General features: G+C 54.5%; 2 protein-coding genes across 2 annotated transcripts; one reads left to right on the top strand and one right to left on the bottom strand.

The window, feature by feature from the left end:
• The first annotated feature begins 2590 nt into the window (after window positions 1-2590).
• On the top strand, window positions 2591-18446 carry LOC103173418 (transient receptor potential cation channel subfamily M member 4). Its single transcript, XM_042344942.1, has 19 exons — window positions 2591-2703; window positions 3525-3592; window positions 4011-4188; window positions 4880-5055; window positions 5664-5835; window positions 7209-7386; window positions 7988-8052; window positions 8862-9044; window positions 9653-9755; window positions 9994-10112; window positions 11634-11996; window positions 13194-13316; window positions 13427-13556; window positions 13992-14137; window positions 15379-15491; window positions 16104-16181; window positions 16707-17016; window positions 17438-17556; window positions 18278-18446. Exons 1-19 carry the CDS (start codon window positions 2677-2679, stop codon window positions 18444-18446), a joined length of 2820 nt encoding a protein of 939 aa, XP_042200876.1. The 5' UTR covers window positions 2591-2676.
• A 3364-nt stretch (window positions 18447-21810) lies between these two features.
• LOC103173813 (ras-related and estrogen-regulated growth inhibitor) lies at window positions 21811-22500 on the bottom strand (the record flags this gene model as incomplete). The annotated part of the gene is given in 1 exon segment (XM_042345109.1): window positions 21811-22500. A coding segment is annotated over 1 exon segment (283 nt), but the record flags the coding sequence as incomplete, so codon positions are not given.

Here is a 22500-nt window from a genome sequence, read left to right as displayed (position 1 = left end):
CAGAAACTCAATCCGAAAGCCAGTGAGTGCCTTAGATTGTACACATTCCACCGACGTCAGCCTCTCGACGTGACCGCACATCAGGGAGCACTGCTCCTCGTCTCCTTATACTCAGGGGGGGAATGTCAGTCAAGACCCAGAGAGAGAGAGAGAGAGAGAGAAATTTCGCCTGAACGTGTCACAGGATGGGAACCTCGGTTTAATATAAGATAATTGACCAAAAGAATCAGAGGGGGGACCAGACGAGGAGAACTATTTTCTTTTTTAACCCAGAGAGTTGTTACGGTCTGGAACCCACGGCCTGAGGGGCTGTTAGGAGCAGATTCGATGGTACCTTTCACAACGGGAATTGGATAGGGACTTGAGGAGGAAAAATGTACAGGGCTATGTGGGGGGGAAGAGCAGGAGGAGTGGGGCTAGTTGGGGTAAGAACAGAGGGAGTGGGGTTAGTTGGGGTAAGAACAGAGGGAGTGGGGTTAGTTGGGGTAAGAACAGAGGGAGTGGGGTTAGTTGGGGTAAGAACAGAGGGAGTGGGGTTAGTTGGGGTAAGAACAGAGGGAGTGGGGTTAGTTGGGGTAAGAACAGAGGGAATGGGGTTAGTTGGGGTAAGAGCGGTGGAGTGGGGTTATTTGGGGTAAGAACAGAGGGAGTGGGGTTAGTTGGGGTAAGGGGAGTGGGGTTAGTTGGGGTAAGAACAGAGGGAGTGGGGTTAGTTGGGGTAAGAGCGGGGAGTGGGGTAGTTTGGGGTAAGAGCGGGGGGGGGTAAGAACAGAGGGAGTGGGGTTAGTTGGGGTAAGAGCGGGGGAGTGGAAATAGTTGGGATAAGAGTGGGGAAGTGGGAATATTTGGGGTAAGAGTGGGGAAGTGGGAATATTTGGGGTAAGAGCGGGGAGTGGGAATATTTGGGGTAAGAGTGGGGGAGTGTGGGACTAGTTGGAAGCTCTTTCAAAGAGGCGGCACAGGCTCGATGGGCCTAATGGCCTCCTTCTGTGCTGTAAGACTATAATGTCTCATCTGAAGGATTGTGTCTTTGACAATACAACTCCCCCCACCTCCCCCCCCCCCCCCACCCCCACACACACACAAATATTAGTCACTACACATGAAAGTAACAAACTCAAGTTCAAGATCCTCGTCCTCACCTTTGAGGCCATCCCTGGCGTTGCCCCCTCCTCCCTCTCTGACCTGATGACTCCCAACCAACCCGCCCACTCCCTCCGCTCATCGGGCTCCGGCCGCTCCATGTCTCCCGCCCGACCCACCCTACCCTCGGGGGCCGGGCTTTCAGCCTCTCTGCCCCCACACTCTGGAACTCCAACCCACGGTCCCTTCCCCTCACTTCCTCCCTCACCTCCTTCAAGACCCTTCTCTTCGACCGTGCCTTTGGTCTCCCTCCCACCCCTCTGCCTTCCCTCACCCCTACCCCACCCCTCCCGCTCCCCCCATGCTCAGGCCCTGACACCTGACTGTTCAGGATTTTGGGACGTCCTCCCGACATGAAAGGGCCTCTATACACGTCATTGTGTTGTTGTTGTTGCTGTTGTCGTTGTTGTCGTTGTTGTCGTTGTTGTCGTTGTTGTCGTTGTTGTCGTTGTTGTTGTCTGCATGACACGATAAATCTTACTCCCCGTCTGTGCCCAGTTCAGGTCGATGTTAAACATCTCCCACAGTACTGTGGAGTCCTGTGGCTCAGTGGTTAGAGCACTCGCTTTGCAAGTGAGAGACCTGCGTTCAATCCCCGGCAGAGGGCCAAACCTTGGGCAAGTTTCCTTACTCCACACAGAGCCTAATAATAATCCCTCCAAAAACCCAAAACAATGATAAATTGGTCATTTTCAATCCACGACTGTTTGTGGGACATTGCTGTGCGCAATTGGCTGCCGCGTTCGCCCACAAATATACAGTCAATTCACTTTACAGTGTGTTCTGTGAAGCGCTTTGGGACGTCCTCCCGACGTGAAAAGCGCTATATCAAATGCAAGGATTATTATTATTATTATTATTACTGTGGGGGAAGACATGGGAGTTGCTCTCTCCAGTTGTCCTGACCGACAATCAATGACCCCCCTCCCTCTCCCTCCCCCCCGTGCCCCCCCCCCCAACCCTCCGATAAAATCAATTGTTTACTGTGTTGCTAAAAGACCGCCCGTGTTTGTCTACAAAACACACAGTCACTACACTTGGTAACGATTCCTGTGAGATTCATATGATGGCTGTGGCCTCCGCAAACTCACTAACTTTCTTTCCTCCCTTCTTTTTCTCTCTCTCTCTCTCTTTCTTTTTTTCTTTCTCTCTCTCTCTCTCTCTCTCTATCTCTATCTATCTCTCTTTCTCTCTCTCTCTCTCTTTCTTTTTTTTTTTCTCTCTCTCTCTATCTCTATCTATCTCTCTTTCTCTCTCTCTCTCTCTTTCTCTCTCTCGTTCGCCTCTCCCCCTGACCCCGCCCGCCCGCCCGAAGCCTTTCACCTTCTCTCAGGTAGGAATGCCACAGGTGTGAGTCACTCCGAACACAGCCGGGATCCCGCCCGACTTCGGTTTGGTGGAAACGATCGGAGAGGCCGAGGTGGAGAAGAAAGGAGGGAGGGAGGGAGGGAGGGAACGAGGGAAGAGGAGAGGAAGAGGAGGAAAGAAACAGTCCCTGTGGACCTGGAGGGATAAACACAGAAGCCAGGAGCCATGAGTATCAGACTGGAGAGCGAGCAGGTGAGGCAATGGGTCGGTGTGTGTGTCCGACCAGTCCGGGCAGTCAAGAGGCTGCTGTTGAGGGAATTGAGTTGAAGCTGATCTGACAGAAGACACTTGGCCGAAAGGTTCCCGGTTCCTGACCGCTAACCATCGCCTTCCGTGTTCATCGTCGCCTCATTGCTAACCGTTGCCTCACGTGTTCATCGGTACATCACTGATAGCCGTCATCTCAAAGGTTCATCGTCGCTTCACCCCCACCCGCTGCCCCCCTCATCGCCCCCTTTAGGCTTCAGCTCCTGACAGACCAGGTGGAGTTTGGGGGAAAGAATGGACTGATTGAGGCTGTCTGGGGGGAAGTGATGGGGGGGTGTTGGGGGGGAGGGGGAGAGGGACTGAGGCCAATAGAGGTGGGACGATAATTTGTCTTAATCTTTTGATCCGGAGCGGTGCGAGCAGTTCGAACACGTCAACAGGAATGCTAACCTTCTGGTAGTAAATACCAACATCTTGTGAGGCGTGTTGGCACGCGTGTGCAAGGCATGTTGAAAGCCAGAAGACCGCTTTGATGACAGGCGGGGGTTGTTGACGTGGCCACCACACACGCAAGCAGCAGGCCCATGAACTACTCACACGCCACTCCGTGCGACACGTCTGTCTCCCCCATTAATATTAACGGAAACATTAATCTTATTAATAACATTAATATTGTTATTATTGTTGTTATCGTTATAATTATTAGTACTATTGTTATTATTGTTGTTATTATTGTTGTTATTATTGTTATTATTGTTATTATTGTTATTGTTGTTATTATTGTTATAATTAATATTTCTTTGCAGATATGGATTCCGAAAGTGATTAAGAAGAAGATATGCTCCGCTTTCCTGGAGGACACAGACAGTCACAGGTACGGAACCATCCGTTGGGGCAAACATCACAGCCGGGAGGACATGACCCAATCCAGTCAGTCTGACCTCGAATTCAAGTGATTTCCTGGCTCAGGAGCTCGGTCCGAGCCAGAAGGTTGTGGGTTGAAGGAGGCGAGTGGTGGTGGGGGGGCGAGGGTAGGGGGTGGGTGGGTGTGGGGTGGGGGGGCGAGGTGAGGGGACTATGGGGTGAAGTTCCATAAGGTTGGGGGGCATGTGGACTGGCTGAAGGCCAATGGGCTGGACTGGGCGGGCGGAGTAGGGGTGGGGTACGTGGAGCCCCACCGATGGAGGGAGCGGACAGGTTGATGATGGTGGTCAGCGGGTCACAGCGGTAGGGAGGGGCACGGCCGAGACATTGACGGGGAAGGGGCGCCTGGTTCTCTCTGTTTTTTCCAGCGGGCAGTCGCTGTGCCAGTGCGGCTATGCCAAGCGCTGCCACGGCTCGGTGGCCACGGAGGACAACTTTGGGGCCGCGGTGGTCAGCCACTGGAACACAGCCGAGCACACCACGGAGGTGCCCACCGATGCCTTCGGGGACCTGCATTTCGTGGGCACGCAGAGGAGAGCCAGCAAGGTGAGAGAGAGAGAGAGCGAGCGAGAGGGTGGGGGGGGGGGAAAGGGGGAAAAGGGCACCGGTGAAAGGGTCAGGCGACAAGGGGGTCAAGAGAGAGACGGCAGTAGGCTTTTCAGCCCCTCAAGCCAGTTCTGCCGTTCTAGAAGATCATGTGGGAGCGCTGCCGTGCGCCACTGGCTGCCGCGTTTCGCCCGCAAAACCCACAGTCACTACACTACACCGCGAATGCATCCCGGGAAGCGCTTTGAGACGTCTCGAAGGCGGGTAAGGCTTCCGCGTCAAACATAAGGATTGTTATTATTATTAGTAGTAGTAGCAGTAGTATTATTATTATCATTATCATTATCATTATCATTATTAGTAGTAGTAGTAGTAGCAGTAGTATTATCATCATCATTATTATTATCATTATTATTATTATCATTATTATTATTGTTATTATCATTATTATTATTATTATTATCATTATTGTTATTATCATTATTATTATCATTATTATTATCATTATTATTATCATTATTATTATTATCATCATTATTATTATCATTATTATTGTTATTGTTATTATTGTTATTATCATTATTATTATTATTATTATCATTATTATTATCATTATTATTATTATTATCATTATTATTATCATTATTATCATTATCATTATCATTATTATTATTATTATTATTATTATTAGTTTCTCCGGCTTTCCACGGAGACGGATCCCGGTATCATCTACTCGCTGATCACTCACCACTGGAAGATCCCGGCCCCCAACTTGGTGGTGTCGGTGTTGGGGGGAGAGGGAGACTTCAGGATGAAGACGTGGCTGAAGGACATTCTCCGCAAAGGACTGGTCAAAGCCGGCGCAGAGCACCGGTAATCAGAGCCACGAGGACACCCCCCGTCTGCCCACCCAACCTCACTCCCAGCGGTCACTCACCAGCTCTCAGTCGTTCCCTGTCACTCTCTGTTACTCTCTGTTACTCCGTGTTACTCTGTGTTACTCTCTGTTACTCTGTGTTACTCTGTGTTACTCTCCGTTACTCTGTGTTACCCTGTGTTACCCTGTGTTCCTCTCCATTACTTTCTGTTACCCTGTGTTACCCTGTGTTACTCTCTGTTACTCTCTGTCACCCTGTGTTACTCTCCATTACTCCGTGTTAATCTGTGTTACTCTCCGTTACTCTGTGTTACCCTGTGTTACTCTGTGTTACTCTCCATTACTCTCTGTTACTCTGTGTTACCCTGTGTTACTCTGTGTTACTCTCTGCTACCCTGTGTTACCCTGTGTTACTCTGTGTTACTCTGTGTTACTCTGTGTTCTTCTGTGTTACTCTCCATTACTCTGTGTTACCCTGTGTTACCCTGTGTTACTCTCTGTGACTCCCTGTCACTCGGTGTTACTCTCCATCACTCTGTGTTCCTCTGTGTTCTCCTGTGCTACTCCCTGCCCGTCACTCCGGCTGCGGGCGGTGTGTTACAGGGGCCTGGATCATGACGAGTGGGCTGCGGGTGGGGATCGGGAGGTACGTGGGAGAGGCGGTGCGGGATCATGCCACGGCCAGTACCCAGACCGTCACCAAGGTGGTGGCGATGGGCATTGCCCCCTGGGGGCTGGTACACAACAACAGCCAACTGGTCAACGCCAAGGTACCACCACCCGGGCACTGGGAGTGGCGACGGGGCAGAGGGATGGGGGGCGGGGGTGGGGGGGAGGGGTGAGGAGTGGGGGGGGGGGGGCGGGGGGGGGGGTGGAGGGGGCGGGGGTGGGGGGGGGGGGGGGGGGGGGGGGGGGGGGGGGGGGGTGGAGGGGGCGGGGGGGGGGGGGGTGGGGTTGTGTCAGTGGGGGTGTTCGTGGGTGTGTGCAGGTGTGTTCCCACGTGAGCAGGGATGGCTTGTGCGCACGTGCGTGCAGGTGTGTGTGTGTGTGTACACGTGCGCCGGTGAGTGTGCACACGTGTGTGTTGGTGAGTGTGCGCGTGCGGGCTGGCGAGTGCGTACACGTGCGCTGGTGAGTGCGTACACCTGAGCTGGTGGGTGTGTACATGTGGGCTGGTGTGTGTGCTTATGGGTGCCGGTGCGCGCATACATGTGTGCAGGTGTGTGTCCACACGTGTGCCGGTTTGTGCATGCGTGTGTCCACCCCTGTGCGCAGGTGAGGATGCACGTGTACTGGTACTCACCAGTATGTGCATGTGTGTAGGTGTGCGCGCACGCGTGTGTGCGCGCGTGCACTGGCTTGTATGCGTGTGGTGAATGTGTGGCTTGCACACGTGTGGTGAATGTGTGCGCACGGTGTGTACAGACGTGTGTATGTGTGTGTGTGTGTGTGTGTGTGTGTGTGTGTGCATGAGTGGGAGCTCCAACATTGGCGTTCTCTCACTTTCCCTCTCCCTCTGTCTCTCTCCCTCCGTCTCTCTGTGTCTCACTCTCCGTCTCTCTGTGTGTCCCTCCGTGTGTCTCTCTGTGTGTCCCTCCGTGTGTCTCTCCGTGTGTCTCTCTGTGTGTCTCTCTGTGTGTCTCTCTGTGCCTCTATCTGTGTGTCTCTGTGTGTCTCCCCGTATGTGTCTCTCCGTGTGTGTCACTCCGTGTGTCTCTATGTGTGTCCCTCTATGTGTGTCTCTCTGTGTGTCTCTCTGTGTGTCCCCCGTGTGTGTGTGTGTGTCCCTGTGTGTGTGCGTGTGTCCCTGTGTGTGTGCGTGTCCCTGTGTGTGTGCGTGTCCCTGTGTGTGCGTGTCCTTGTGTGTGTGCGTGTCCCTGTGTGTGTGCGTGTCCCTGTGTGTGTGTGCGTGTCCCTGTGTGTGTGCGTGTCCCTGTGTGTGTGCGTGTCCCTGTGTGTGTGCGTGTCCCTGTGTGTGTGCGTGTCCCTGTGTGTGTGCGTGTCCCTGTGTGTGTGTGCGTGTCCCTGTGTGTGTGCGTGTCCCTGTGTGTGCGTGTCCCTGTGTGTGTGCGTGTCCCTGTGTGTGTGCGTGTCCCCGTGTGTGTGTCCCTGTGTGTGTGTGCGTGTCCCTGGCGTGACACAGGGCTGTTTCCCCGCGCGCTATGTGGTGAGCAGCGCTGAGGACTCTCTCTACGCTCTGGACGATAACTACTCGGCTTTCCTGTTGGTGGACGATGGCACCAACGGACGGATCGGCGGAGAGATGAGGTTCCGCGCCCGACTGGAGGAGCACATCTCCACCCAGAAAACAGGGGTCGGGGGTGAGAGAACACACACACACACACACGCACGCACACACACGCACACACACACGCGCACACACACGCGCGCACACACACCCCTGCACACACACACACGCGCGCACACACACATCCCTGCACACACACACACACACAAACGCACCCCTGCACACACACAAAAGCTCACACACACACATACAAACACATGCACACGCACACACACACGCGCGCGCACACACGCACATATACGCATACGTACGCCGACTCACACACTCACACACATTCACACACACACATACACCTACACATACATGCGCGCACATACACACACAGACACGCGCGCACGCACATACCCACACACACACATGCGCGTGCACCCACCCAGACACGCACACACAGACTCGCGTACACGTCCAAGCAAGTACACGCAGAGCGCTTTGAGACATCTCGACGACGGGATAAGCTGCTATGTCAAATGCAAGGACTGTTATTGCGCGAACACGCATGCGCACGCGCGCACATACACAGTCACACACACGCAAGCACACGCACACACACTCACGCGTGCACAAACGCAAGCCCAGAGAGTCTAACACAGGTCACCGTGCGCTTTGCTCTCCAGGGAGGTGTAGCATTGAGATCCCAGTGCTGTGTTTGCTGATACAAGGACAGCCTTATATGTTGGAGGTAAAGCACTCACTCGACGACAACGTGCACTTCCACCGCGCCCTTCGTGCCGGGGTAGCGTCTCGATGCGCTTAACAGTGGCGGAGGCTGATACCGAGCCGGGGGTGGGGTGGGGGGGGTGGGGGGGGGGTTGCGTGGGGGGGGGGGAGAGGGGGAGGTGACCGCAAGCACCGGCGAAGAGGAAAGTCTTCAGGATCGATGATAATAATAATAATAATAATAATAATAATGATAATCTTTACGTTTGATATTAACGCCTTCTCACATCGAAGGACATCTCAAAGCGCTTCGCGGGGGTTTCTTTGTGAGATGGAGTGACTGCGGCGTTTGGAGGCGGAACGCGGCAGCCATTTCGCGCCGTCCCACAAACAGCCGCGGAGTGAGCGAGCGAGCGACCATTTTTATCCGCGGGGGGGCGGTTGTCAGCCAGGACACCAGCAGAGAGAGCGAGAGAGAGGGAGAGGGAGAGGGAGAGGGAGAGAGAGGGAGACTCCCTTCGCTTTTCAAAGGACGGAGAGGTTTAAGGTCCCATCCGAAGCGATCTGAAGGTGGGGAAGCCTGGACGGACGGGATTGAGGGAGAGCGCGAAAGAGTTTCGGGGCGGAAGGGGCTGAAAGCACGACCGCTGATGGCGGATCGTGGAGGGCGCGAGGGCGACAAGCAGGAGGCCGGAGCCAGCCGAGCCGGGGGGGGGTGTGGGGGTGTGCGCGAGGTGGGGAGCGAGGAGAGACGCGAGGGAGGGAGGCGAAGGGATTTGAAGATGAGCGGTGAGGATCTCGAAGTGGCTTCTCATTCCCCGCTGTCCGTAGAGGATTTACAAAGCCACCCAGAATAACGTCCCGTGGTTGGTTCTGGCCGGATCGGGCGGGATCGCCGATGTCTTGGCCGAGATCCTTCAGATGTCCTTCACGTCCGAGACCCTGAAGAAGGAGGTGGAGAAGCTCATCCGGAAACATTTCCCTTCGGAAGACCTGGCGAGGCTGGTGGAACTGGTGAGAGCAGAGAGACTGGGGGGGGGTGGGGCGGGTGGTGGGGGGTTGGGGGGGGAGTTGAGATGCCACACGCAAATGGTTCAACCGTCACGTGTCATGCGTCACATGTCTCAGGCGTGTGGGTCGCAAGGCCACCTTGCGATAGTTCTCTCACCCTCCGGGTCCGAAGGGAATTGGGGTTGAAGTTCCTCATCAGGGATCACGAGCCCCCAGTCTAATAATAATAATAATAATAATAATAATAATAATCCTTGCGTTCGATACAGTGCCTTACCACGTCTTCAAAGCGCTTCGCAGGCTATGCCGTAAAGTGTAGTGACTGTGTGTTTTGTCAAGGCTGGCAAGGCACCCGGTCACTGCGTGGCTGGGAGGTTTAACCGCTCCGGGACGCTACCCTACGCAAAAGGGCGCTATGTAAACACAAGTTGTTGTTGTGGTTGTCACTCCTGATAAAGTCCCCCCCACTGATCCCAACCCAACCCCCCGCCCAAGCTCAGGTCCAAATCCCTGACTGTCCAGAGCCTTGGGAAGTCCTCCCGACATGAAAGGGGCCGTGTAAATCACTTGTATTGTATCGTGTGGACTGATCATCAAGTTCTGTTGGACAGGTTGAGAAGGTGGTTGAGAATAAGGACTTGGTGTACGTATACAATGCAGACCAGGAGGGGATGGAGGAGTTTGATACAGTCATCCTGAAGGCGTTGGTCAAAGGTACGCAATCACCCAGCACCCAACCTGATGGAGATAGTGGAGAGGGGATGGGATTAATGGGCACTCATTGGGTGGGAAACTACCCCTGTGTGGGGAGTGTTTGATCTGTGTGTGGGGGAGCCAAGGGTTTGAGCCCGTGTGTGTGTGTGTGTGCGTGCGTGTGCGCGTTGTGTGTGTGTGGGGAGGTTGGAGCTGGGTGTGAGACCCTGTGTGTAACCCTATGTTGTGACCTTCACAGCCCACAAGAAGCACAGCAGTGATGTGAAGGTTTATCTGGATGAGCTGAAGTTGGCTGTGGCCTGGAATCGGGTGGACATCGCTAAGAGCGAACTGTTCACTGGAGAGATCTCCTGGAAGGTGGGGAACAACAACAACAACAACAACAACAATTTGCATTCAACAGAGCCTTTCACGTCAGGAGGACGTCCCAAGGCGCTGGACAGTCAGGGATTTGGACCCGAGCTGGTGGTTGGGATCAGGAGGGGATGGAGGGCGGGGAGGGGAGGGGTAGGAGGGTGACAGAAGGCACTGCCGAAGAGGAGGGTCTTGATTTGGGGCTTGATGGAGGCAAGAGAGGGGGCGAGGCGGAGGGAATGCAGGATGGAGTTTCAGAGGGGTGGGGGAAGAGAGGCGGAAGGCCTGCCTGCCAGGGCGAACCCTGGGGCAAGTTTCCTTACCCCACACACCTCCGTTTCCCGAACAGTAAGTAGGAACCCGGTTGTTAGTGGATTGGCAGATCGCTTTCCCGGGGGTAATAACCCCTCCCACCCCCCCCCCCCACCCCCCCAAAATAAAATAATAATTTGGTCACTCAATCCACGAGTGTTTGCGCGGACGCTGCTGTGCGCAATTGGCTGCCGCGTTTCGCCCACAAAATACACAGTCGCTCCACTTGACAATATACCCTGTGAAGCGCTTTGAGACGTCCCGACGATGTGATGAGGCGCTGCGTCAAACGCAAGGGTTATTATTCTTATTTATTGCTGTCAGCTAACCTTCTCTGAGCAAAAGAGTGAGCCAATACAGCAACAACAACAACAACAACAACAAGATTCCATTTATAGAGCGCCTTTCACGTCGGGAGGACGTCCCGAGGCGCTGTACAGTTTGGTCAGGACCTGAGCATTGGGTGGGAAATGGTCAGGGTGAGGGGAGGGAAGGGAGGGGCGAGGAGGGGGTAGAGAGTCGAGAGGAGAGCTGAAGGCTGAAGGTCAAAGAGAAAGGTCTTGAGACCGGCCTTGAAGGAGGAAAGGGAGGAAGTGGCGAAGGCACTGGGGATGGAGTTCCAGAGCCTCGGGGCTGAGAGGCCCAATACTTCCCTTAGTGGCTGAGTGGATACAGAGACCCCAAATAGGAACGATAAGGTACAGCTTTTCTCTCTGGCGATGAGATGGTGGAGAGGGGCAGAGAGTGGGGGTTTAAGATGATAAAACAATTCGATAAGATAGACATTTGCCCTTTTGGAAGAGATGTTAAACCTCACTCCCCATCTGCGCCCTGTTCAGGTGGACGTTAAAGATCTCTCTCCCTGTGTCCCTTGGCCAACACTAAAATTGGTCACTCGCTCTGTGGCTGTTTGTGGGACATCTCTGCGCCCAACCTAGCTGCCGTGTTTGCCTTCAAACACACAGTCACTTCGTTTCACAGCAAAATCCTGGTGAAGCACCCCAAAGTTTTGGAACTCTGTCCCAACAATCCCTCTGCCTTGCCCCCCCTTCCTTCCCCTCTTTTAGATCACTTCCTCTTCGACCGTGCTTACGGTCACCTCCCTCCCTCCCTCCCTCCCTTCCCCGACCGGTATTTTGTGGGCGGAACGCAGCAGACAATGGCGCACAGCGACGTCAGAGGCCTATGTTTCACGCTGTCGCGTTGCTTCAGTCTAGTGACCTCGAGGATCCTCTAACAGATGCCCTGGTGAATAACAAGCCCGAGTTTGTCAAGCTCTTCACTGGCAATGGGCTGAACGTGACCGATTACCTGAGTTACCGGCGGCTCGAGGAGTTGTACAGCTCTGTGCCCACCAACTCGCTGCTCAACTGTCTGCTGCAGAAGAAGCTGGTGGAGAGGAGGGGGCTGGCTGGCAAGCTGCTCACCCGCCCAAGGGCAGGGGACGGGCACTGCGGTTATACACTGTACGAGGTCTCCAAGGTCCTGTGTGATCTCCTGGGCGATTTCTGCCAACCCATCTACGAGGAATCCTTACACCTCTCCAAGGTTTACAGCAACCGGCGGAAAGCAGGGGTAAGGATACACTGCACGCGTGTGTGTGTGTGTGTGTGTATGTGTGTGTGGTGGGAGGGTGGGGTGGGGGTGGGGGGGAGTGGGGAAAAGGGGGTCCTCTAAGGTGGGGGCACAACACAGCCCAGTGCTCATCAGCAGGGTGATTGATCCAAGTGGAAACCCGTCACCGTGACCGGCCGGGTGTCTGAACGCACGGAAACCCGTCACCGTGACCGGCCGGGTGTCTGACACGCACGGAAACCCGTCACCGTGACTGGCCGGGTGTCAGACACGCACGGAAACCCGTCACCGTGACCGGCCGCGTGTCCGACACGCACTGAAACCCGTCACCGTGACCGACCGGGTGTCTGACACGCACGGAAACCCGTCACCGTGACCGGCCGTGTGTCCGACACACACGGAAACCCATCACCGTGACCGGCCGGGTGTCTGACACTCACGGAAACCCGTCACCGTGACCGGCCGCGTGTCCGACACACACGGAAACCCGTCACCGTGACCGGCCGGGTGTCTGACACGCACGGAAACCCGTTCACCGTGACCGGCCGGGTGTCTGACACGCACGGAAACCCATCACCGTGACCGGCCGCGTGTCCGACACACACGGAAACCCGTCACCGTGACCGACCGGGTGTCTGACACGCACGGAAACCCGTCACCATGACCGACCGGGTGTCTTACACACACGGAAACCCGTCACCGTGACCGGCCGGGTGTCAGACACGCACGGAAACCCGTCACCGTGACCGGCCAGGTGTCTGACACGCACGGAAACCCGTCACCGTGACGGGGTGTCTGACACGCACGGAAACCCGTCACCGTGACCGGCCGCGTGTCCGACACACACGGAAACCCATCGCTGTGCTTAAGAGTCTCCAAATCAGACTGAGAATTCACTCACAACCTCAACAGTTTGCGTTTACACAGCGCCATTCTCTGGGCTCGCGTCCCAGAGGACTCACACACTGTAAGCAGTCGAAGAGGTGTGACCTAAAGATAGGGAAGGACGGGGCAAGGCCGAGGGATGGAGGAGGAGCGTTCTTGAAAGCCACTATGCCCCGAAACTCTGGAACACTCTTCCTGGAGGAACAGAGGACATGAGGGACAAGTAGGAGCATCCTCAAATACACATAAGGGTACGCGGACTCGCATACACCCACCACCCGCTTCACGCACCCACACGTGTTTGTGTTTCAGGAGATGCTGAAGACTAGGCAGTTTGAGTACCAGGCGAGGAGTTCAACGGCCCCATGGACTGACCTCCTGGTCTGGGCTCTCCTTCAAAACCGCCCAGAGATGGCTGTTTGCTTCTGGGAGCTGGTGAGGAGCACAGAGGACAACCTGGGGAGATGGAGGGAGCTGGGTGGAGAGTAGGGAGAACTCAATGTGTCTGAGGAGCCTCAATCATGGCTTCCTTCTAACCCCTACAGAGCGGCGAGTCGGTCTCCTCCGGCCTTGTGGCCTCTCGCATCCTGAAGGAAATGGCACGGCAGGAGATGGAGGCCGAGGGAGCCCAGACCATGAAGGAACTGGCCGCAAAGTTTGAGCAGCTGTCGCTCGGTAACCAGCCACAGTTAGGCCGCCAACTCCATCCTCACCTCCTCCGTCCTCACCCACCTCTATCCTCTCCCAACTCACCCTGTGGCTCAGTGGTTAGAGCCCTCGCCTCGCCTCGCCTCGCCTCGTCCTTCCTTCTTCTTCTTCTTCTTCTTCTTCTTCTTCTTCTTCTTCTTCTTCTTCTTCTTCTTCTTATTATTATTATTATTATTATTATTATTATTTTATTATTATTATTATTATTATTATCCTCCCCTAAACCCATCCTGCCCAACTCTACTCCTACCCTCAGCCGCACTCATCAGACATCCACACGCTCATATGAACGCACACACATGCACGCACACGCTAAGCCATGTACACGCCTGGAACATGCTTGCACCACGCGCCTGTCAACTCGCCACACGCACGGCCTGCCGTGCCCTGCTTTGCCCACAGACGTATTTAAGGAGTGTTACCTGCACAGTGAGAGGAGAGCGTTCACCCTGCTGGTGCGTCGATGCCCGGTCTGGGGATACGCCACCTGCCTGCAGCTTGCCACCGCCGCCGATGCCCGCGGCTTCCTCGCCTACGATGGTGTCCAGGTACGTCCACGGCGTTCCTTCACCACGAGAGAGACGCAGCACTTGGGCTCCACGGGCATTGCAATCCAGGACCCACTGCGCCACGAATCGGCCGCCGCGTTTTGCCCACAAAACCCACAGTCACTACACTTTGCAGTGCATCCTGTGAAGCGCTTTGAGACGCCTCGAAGACGCGATAAGGCGCCCGGGTCAAATGCAGGGATTATTATTATTTAATGCACAGTCACTACATGTAACATAATAAACGAATTAATCGATGAATTCAGAAATTGATTCATTAATTCATTAATTAATTGAAACAGGATTCTAATTACAGTGCATCGAAGGGCTTTGAGCTATCGCGACAAAGCAATATGAAATGCAGAGTTTATTGTTTAATAATAATTATTAATTATTATTAGACTGTAGGAGGACATAGACAACAACAACAACAACAACAAGATTCCATTTATAGAGCGCCTTTCACGTCGGGAGGACGTCCCGAGGCGCTGCACAGTTGGGTCGGGACCCGAGCATTGGGGAGGGGGGAGATGGTCAGGGTGAGGGGAGGGGAGGGAGGGAGCGAGGAGGGGGGAGATGGTCAGGGTGAGGGGAGGGGAGGGGAGCGAGGAGGGGGAGATGGTCAGGGTGAGGGGAGGGGAGGGAGGGAGCGAGGAGGGGGGGATGGTCGGGTGAGGGGAGGGGAGGGAGGGAGCGAGGAGGGGGAGATGGTCAGGGTGAGGGAGGGAGGGAGGGAGCGAGGGGGGGATGTCGGGTGAGGGGAGGGAGGGAGGGAGCGAGGAGGGGGGGATGGTCGGGGTGAGGGGAGGGGAGGGAGGGAGCGAGGAGGGGGGAGATGGTCAGGGTGAGGGGAGGGGAGGAGGGAGGGAGCGAGGAGGGGGGAGATGGTCAGGGTGAGGGGAGGGGAGGGAGGGAGGGAGCGAGGAGGGGGGAGATGGTCAGGGTGAGGGGAGGGGAGGGAGGGAGCGAGGAGGGGGGAGATGGTCAGGGTGAGGGGAGGGGAGGGAGGGAGCGAGGAGGGGGGAGATGGTCAGGGTGAGGGGAGGGGAGGGACAGTCTGGGGGAAATGGGCAGACACATGGCAGATGAAGTTAATAATAATATTATAAGCCGATAATCCCCCCCTGTGCCCCAGATAAAATCACTCTGTATCAAACTCAAGGCAATTACAGACGTACCTCGACCTCCTCCACAACAATTATTAATTATTATTCTTGATTATTATTGATTCCCATCGGCAGGGCCTTTTGAACCAGATCTGGTGGGGGGAAATGGACAGGAGGACTGATATCTGGAGGCTGGTGCTCACCTTCTTTTGTCCCCCACTGTTATATACCAAACTCATCAAATTCAGGTAACTCGACGACGTGATAAGGCGCTATTATTATTAATATTATTATTATTATGATGATGATGATGAGCGGCGGTATTGGGAAAGACAAGGGAGTGTCTCTCTCTTTCTCTTGATGTCCGAGCCAACAATTCCACCCGCCCCCCCGCCAACTAAAATCACTTTGTATTAAGGGTGAGGCTTATTACAGACATTACCCTTGACCACAACAACAACAACTTGGGTTTACACCGCGCCCCTCGCGCAGGGTAGTGTCTCAGAGCCGGGCGGGGAGGTGACCGTAGGCACGGTCGAAGAGGAAAGTCTTCAGGCACGACCTGAAGATGGGGAAGGAAAGGGGCAGGATGGAGGGAAAGAGAGAGAGAGAGAGAGCGTTACGGGGCATAGTGGCTGGAAGTGTGGCCTCCGATGATGGAACGGAGGGCACGAGGGACAAGCAGGAGGTTGGAGCGAGTCAAGCGGAGGCAGCGGGTGGTGGGTTGGGGTGTTAGCAGGTCGGAGAGGTAGGGAGGTGCGAGGGGATGAAGGGATTTGAAGAGGATTGAGCCAATGTAAGCGCTGGGTCCCATATATCAGGACTAAGTGATCATTTTCTCTCGTCTTCTGTCTTCACAGTGATATCAAAGAGGAAACAGAGACACAGATCCCCGAGTTTGAGTTGGACAGTGTTGACGGTGACCTCCTGCTCTTGGGGTTAGTGCCTCCGGCCCTCAGCCTGGCTCAGCCGCTCGTGCTTTCACCTCTGAGCCAGAAGATTGTTGGGTTCGAGCCCCCGAGTCAAGGGACTTCCAACTCACAGTCCAGGCTGACGCTCCCGAGCAGCGCTGGGGTGAGGGGGGGGAGAGAGAGAGAGAGAGAGAGAGAGAGAGAGACGCCACCTTTTGACCGAGACGTTAAACCTCACTCTCCATCTGAACGACGTGATAAGGCGCTGTATCAAATGCAAGGATGATTATTATTATTATTATTTAGCTTCATCTGCCATGTGTCTGTCTGCCCATTTCACCCGCCCGCCTATGTCCTCCTGCAGTCTGCTATTGCTATGGTTAGTGTGTTTATTAGTGATGTTCCTGTGTCGGATAATAATAATTACATTATTAATAATAATTCTTGCATTTGATATCACGCTTTATCACATCTTCGAGACGTCTCGAAGCGCTCCACAGGATTTACTGTAAAGTGCAGTGACTTGTGTATTTTGGGTGTGTTGTGCCAAAGGGAGGGAGAGGAGTGGGAGAATTCCGGAGACTGGGAAAGGCCGGAGACCGGGAAGAATGTTCCCAGGAAGAGTTGCTCGAGACCGTTTTGGATGAAGCGTTGGAAGCAGTTCTGGGGAGCTCCAGTCACCTCCTTCCTCGGCAACGTGCTGATGTACTTCACCTTCCTCTTCCTCTTTGCCTACATACTCCTGGTGGAGGTCAGGGGGGAGCCCTCCCCCTCCCCAGGACCATCCCTAGCCCCCACCTCCAAACCTGCTCTCCTCCTCTACTTCTGGGTCTTCACATTGCTGTGTGAGGAGATACGGCAGGTATGTGGGGGGCGGGAGGGGGAAAGGGGGAGGCGGGGGGTCAGGGAGGGAAGATGGGGACATAGGCAAGAGAAAGGGAGAAGGAGAAAGGGGAGGAGAGGGGTGAAGGGGGGAGGGGGAGAGCAGAGAAAATGGGGACGGAAGAACAGAGGACACCGGAATGGGGAGATGGAGAGAGGGGATGGGAGAGAGAGGAAGAGAGGAGATGAAGAGAGGGGGAGATGGGGAGAATGGGAGAGGGGGAGAGAGGAGAGTGATGATGGGGGGGGGGGGTGGGGGTGGAGAGGGGGGATGGGAAAGAGAGCGAGAGAAAGAGATGGGAGCGGCGGGGAGAGGAGAGGGGGAAGAGTGGAGGAGAGAAGGGGAGGAGAGCCTGACGTGCGGAAGGTAACCAGATGTGGGCCATGTTGTGTGTTGTCAGGGTTTGTTTGTGGGGGAGAGCGTGTCGGTGGGGAGGAAGGTGAGACGATACCTGCAGGATGTGTGGAACAGGTGTGATCTGCTCGCTTTGCTACTCTTCATCACTGGCCTCGCCCTCAGGTCAGGGTCACTCCAGGAGCTCGTAACTCTCTCCTCTCCTCCTCCCTCCTCTCTCTCTCTCTCTCCTCTCTATCTCTCTCCTCTCCTCACTCCACTCTCCTCTCTCTACCTCTCCTCTCTCTCTCTCTCTCTCTCTCTCTCTCCATCTATCCTCATTCCACTCTCCTCTCTATCTCTCTCCTCTCCATGTCTCTCCTCTCCTCACTCCTCTCCTCGTCTCCTCTCGCTACCGCTCCCCTCTCTCTCTCTCCATCTCTCTTCACTCCACTCTCCTCTTTATCTCTCTCCTTCATTCCACTCTCCTCTCTCTCTCTCTCTCTCTCTCTGTCACCTCTCTCCTCTCTCTATCTCTCTCTTCTCCACTCTCTCCTCTCTCTCTCTCTTCCTCACCTCGCTCCTCTCTCTACCTCTCTCTACACTCTCCCCTCTCTCTCTCTCCTCACTCCTCTATCTCTCTCTCTCCGCTCTCCTCTCAACACTCTTCTCTCCTCTCTATCCCTCTCCTCTCCTCTCTCTTTCCTCTCCCTCCTCTATCTCTCACTCTCTCTCCTCTCCACTCTCCTCTCTCTATCTCATCTCCTCTCTCTCTCCTCACTCTACTGCCCTCATAAGAGCCTCCTCAGAGTATGGAGAAGAGGAGGAGCAATGGGAATGAGCGAGCGAGAGTCTCGCATGTGGAACGTGTTGAGCAGTGATGTGTAGAGGTGTCTATGGTTGACAGGATGCACAAACCAACACACGAGGCCGGGCGGGTGGTGCTGTGTGTGGACTACATGGTCTTTGCTCTGAGGCTCATACACATCTTTGCGGTCCACAAGGAACTGGGACCCAAGATCATCATCGTGGGCAAGATGGTGAGTGACGTTGGCCTTCCTCAACCTGTTGGGTAAGAGAGAGAGAGAGAGAGAATGCTCTGTCCTGTAGCTCAGGGGAGGACCCAGGTTCGGGCAAGTCAAGATATCCTGCGAGTCACTTTGAGACATCTCGAAGACGTGATAAAGCGCTGCATCAAATGCAAAGATTGTTGGAGGTTGTTCGGGCGCTGTTGAGGTTTGAGTGGGGGTGAGGGGGTTGTGGGGAAGCAAAGAGGGGGGGAATGGGGTTGGGCTTTGAGAGCGCAGGTGGCTGTTGAGGGCCAGACATGTGGTTCTAATCGAGTCCATAGGGACGGGAGTCTTGTCAAAGCCAAAGGGTGTGTGGGGTGGATGGCTTCTGTCAGGCAGTGGACGAGCTGAAGGGTTTTTACTTTTGTGGGGAGGGGATAGGTAAGGGAGGGGGTGATGGTGGGGTGGGAGGGCGGGGGGGGGCGGGGGCGGTATAAACAGTGTGGGGTGCGTTAGGAAGGATTTGACCCAAGTGTGAAGCTTAACGACAGCTGCTTTGCAGAACCCGCCAGTTTTTTTGAGGACCGCACAGTCGAGCTGGTGTGTGACGTTCACAGAAAGGGGAACAGAATAGTTGATGGTGATTTCTCTCTCTCTCTCTCTCTCTCCCTCTCTCTCTCTCTCTCTCTCTCTCTCACTCACCACCCACCCACCCCTCAAAAAAAAACACAGGCACCCCCAGGTTTAATCTAATTGCATCCTCCAGCCTCAACGTTAAACTAAAGCTGCCATTTCACTGTTAAGGCAGAAGTTAAAGGCTGTCCCTCGCAACGCTGTTGGAAAGGAGAAGGAAGTTTCTCTCTCTCTCTCTCTCTCTCTCTCTCTCTCTCTGTGTCCTGGCTGACAATTTATGGCACTCCCCCCCCCCCCACTCCCCAGGTTAAAAAAAAAACGGCGGCTCACTTCACGGCCGTTTGCGGGCACTTTGCAGTGGGCAAAATTGCTTTGCCCGCAAATACATGGTCACTGCACTTTACAGTGATTTATTTCATTCGAAGCACTTCAATGCGTCAGCATTGTAGGCGCTGTGTCAAATGCAAGGATTATTCTTTGTGTACACACACACACACACCGTGCAAATCGCTGACCTCTCTTCCCCTCACAGCCTCTTTAAGCTCCAATTAGCGGCTCCCTCCCTTTTTGCTGATCTTGCGATTTAGAGCCGAGCGCGTGAGTGTGTTTCAGTGAGTGTGTGTGTGTTTAAGTGGGTGTGTGAGTGTGTTTGAGTGAGTGAGTGAGTGTGTGTGTGTGTGTTTGGGTGCGTGTGTGTGTTTGAGTGGGTGCGTGTGTGTGTTTCAGTCGGTTTGTGGTGTGTGGGATTGAGTGAGTGTGTTTGAGTGTTGTATTTAAGTGCTGTGTTTGAGTGAGTGTGTGTTTGAGTGAGTGTGTGTTCGAGTGAGTGTATTATGCTGTGTTTGGATGTGGGTGTGTGTGGAGTGAGTTTGTGCTGTGTTTGAATGAGTGCGTGTGGGTGTATGTGTACCCGTGCGCGCGCACACACGCACATTGGTGGGGTGTGACGGGGAGAGAGAAACTCAATTCAGATACACACCGTTCGTAAAATGAAGCCACGATTTGATTTGCAACCACATTCCTGTGTGTCCGTCCCCTTTCTGCTCAGCTCCTGAGAACTCGGGGGTGGGAGTGGGGTCCGAGAGAGAATTCAAGTCCAGCAACGGACAATATTGCCCCCTTTCCCCACCCCCCCCCCCCACAAAAAAAAAATAATGTGGTCACTCAATCCACGACTGTTTGCGGGGACGTCGCAGGGGGCGCAGTCGGCTGCCGCGTTTTGCCCACAAAATACGCAGTCACTCCACTTGACAGCGTATCCCGTGAAGCGCTTTGAGGCGTCTCGAAGACGTGATGAGGCGCTGTGTCAAATGCCGGGATTATAATTATTATTATTAGAACTCCTGGAGTACTCGTCGGGAGTCGGATTGGGGGCTTCTGATCCGCAGCGTGTATCTGCGGCGACCTGTAACCCCCTCCCGCCCGCACAGACGGACACGCACTCCCCCCCCACCCCCACCGCCCGACTGGGTTGCGACGCCCTCTCGAAGCGATGCAAATGGAACGAGAAACCGCTTCAAAGTGTTTGGGGGCTACGAGCGCTCGAGAGAGAGAGAGACCCAATGCTGTGGTGTGTGACCTCCAGATCTCATCTTAAGGTTCATTTCATTTCAGCCCCAACCATAACTAATTCCAAGTCAACTGGGGGTGGTGGGGGGGGTCGAGACCCGACCCAATGCGGTGTGGAAGCGTGAACGAGGGAGAGGGGGGAATTTGCAGCGACTTTCCGAGAGAGAGAGAGAGAGAGAGTCCCGGATCATCGAGTGAGGAAACGGTGTCGATTTATAGGGAATTTCTTCAAACGGAGAGAGAGAGAAAAGTGGGTTCGTAAATTAGGACAACGTTCATAAGTTCCTCAGTTTTGCAGTAGAATAAGCAGTTTTATATATTATATCAGACGGAGGTATATAATATATAAAAAAGAAGCCACCGAGAGGCGCACTGGTCATAGTGTAGTCATAGTTGAGACCCTTTGTGGGGTGGGGTGGGGTGGGTTGTTGATTTAAGCTCCTTAACGCGGTTTCGAGAGAATTCTGTATGATCCCTGTGTATAGTGCGTGCGTGTGCGTGCGTGTGTGTGTGTGCGCGCGCGCTGCGTGCGTGTGCGTGTTTAGTTTCATTGGTGGTACAGGTTTGGATTGTGTGATAATTGTACAGGAACCTTTTTTTATATTAAATTTTGAACAAAAAAAAACGCGACGTTTCGGTTTCACGCGGAGTCTCTTTTCGACGCGTTTTGGATTGAAACGGCCGCCGCCTTCGCTCGGTGTCAACAACAACAACGACGACGACGACGACACGTTAGACTCGTGCAGCGAACGCCATTCGGGTCGGAAAGACGTCCCAGGGCGCTGGACAACCGAGGGGTTTTGGACCTGAGCTGGGAGATGGGCTCAGGAGGGGTGCGGGGCAGGGGGTTTGGGGGGTGATGGGGTTCGGGGGGTGTTGGCCGAAGGTCGAAGAGGAGATGGGGCTTGAAGGAGGCGAGAGAGATGGAGAAAATTCCAAAGGGTTTGGGCAGAGAGGCTGAAGGCCCCGATCGCCAATGGTTCTCGGGGCTTGAACCCACAGCCATCTGACTCTGGAGGAAGTGAGGTCCGAGTGTACGGTTTGGAGAGAGACCGAGAGAGAGAGAGAAGGGTTAATGGTTTCTTCGCGTCCGCTAGTAACTGTACAAACAGCGCCTCTCCCTGCAGACCGTCCCACCTTATCCTAAATTATCCTAAACATTTCCTGAGCGCTGGGTTGAGAGAGCGAGCGAGAGCCTGAGCAAAATAAACAGATCGTCTTGGCTTTGTGGTGGGCGAAGGCACTTTATTGTGACCCGTGCTCTTACACGTATATCCCGTGAAGCGCTTTGAGACGTCTCGAAGGCGTGATAAGGCGCTGTGTCCAACGCGAGGATTATTATTATTAATATTATTATGAAATGGGGCCGAGGGACCAGAGGCAAGTTGACCTAAAGGTCTGGTGTGACCCGCGACGACAAAGACAACTTGTATTTACACACCGTCCCCTCCTCGCAGGTTAGCGTCCCAGAGCGCAAGGCCGTGGCGGAGGAGGACGCAGAGCCGGTGGGGAGAGCGGTCGAAGAGGAAAGTCTTCTGGCGCGAGCTGAAGATGGGGGAGGAGAGGAAGGGGCTGTGAGGACAGAGCGCTTGGAGTTGAAGGTAGGCCCGAGGGAATCTCAACGCTCCCCTGGTGTCAGAAATCCTTGACTGAGCTCAGGCTAAAGCTCCTGGTAGACAGGCCCATGGTGGCCGTGGAGGGGATCCTTGGCATTTTGTCCATCAGTTTGGAGGAGACCTTCCTCCTGAAGGCCGACAGGGTGCCATTGTTTGCCAGCTCGTGGTAAAGCGCGGTGAACACAGCTACCGTCTCCTCATAGCTGTCCCTGGCGGAGATCTCGAAGAAGGGGCAATTGAGGGCGCGGGCTACGCCACCCCCTTCCTCCTCGGTCACCATGCGGTCGTACTGGAGGTCCTTC

This window comes from Callorhinchus milii, unplaced genomic scaffold (assembly GCF_018977255.1).
Source record: "Callorhinchus milii isolate IMCB2004 unplaced genomic scaffold, IMCB_Cmil_1.0 Scaffold31, whole genome shotgun sequence".
Classification (NCBI taxonomy): domain Eukaryota; kingdom Metazoa; phylum Chordata; class Chondrichthyes; order Chimaeriformes; family Callorhinchidae; genus Callorhinchus; species Callorhinchus milii.
This window is presented reverse-complemented; position numbering and strand designations above follow the sequence as displayed.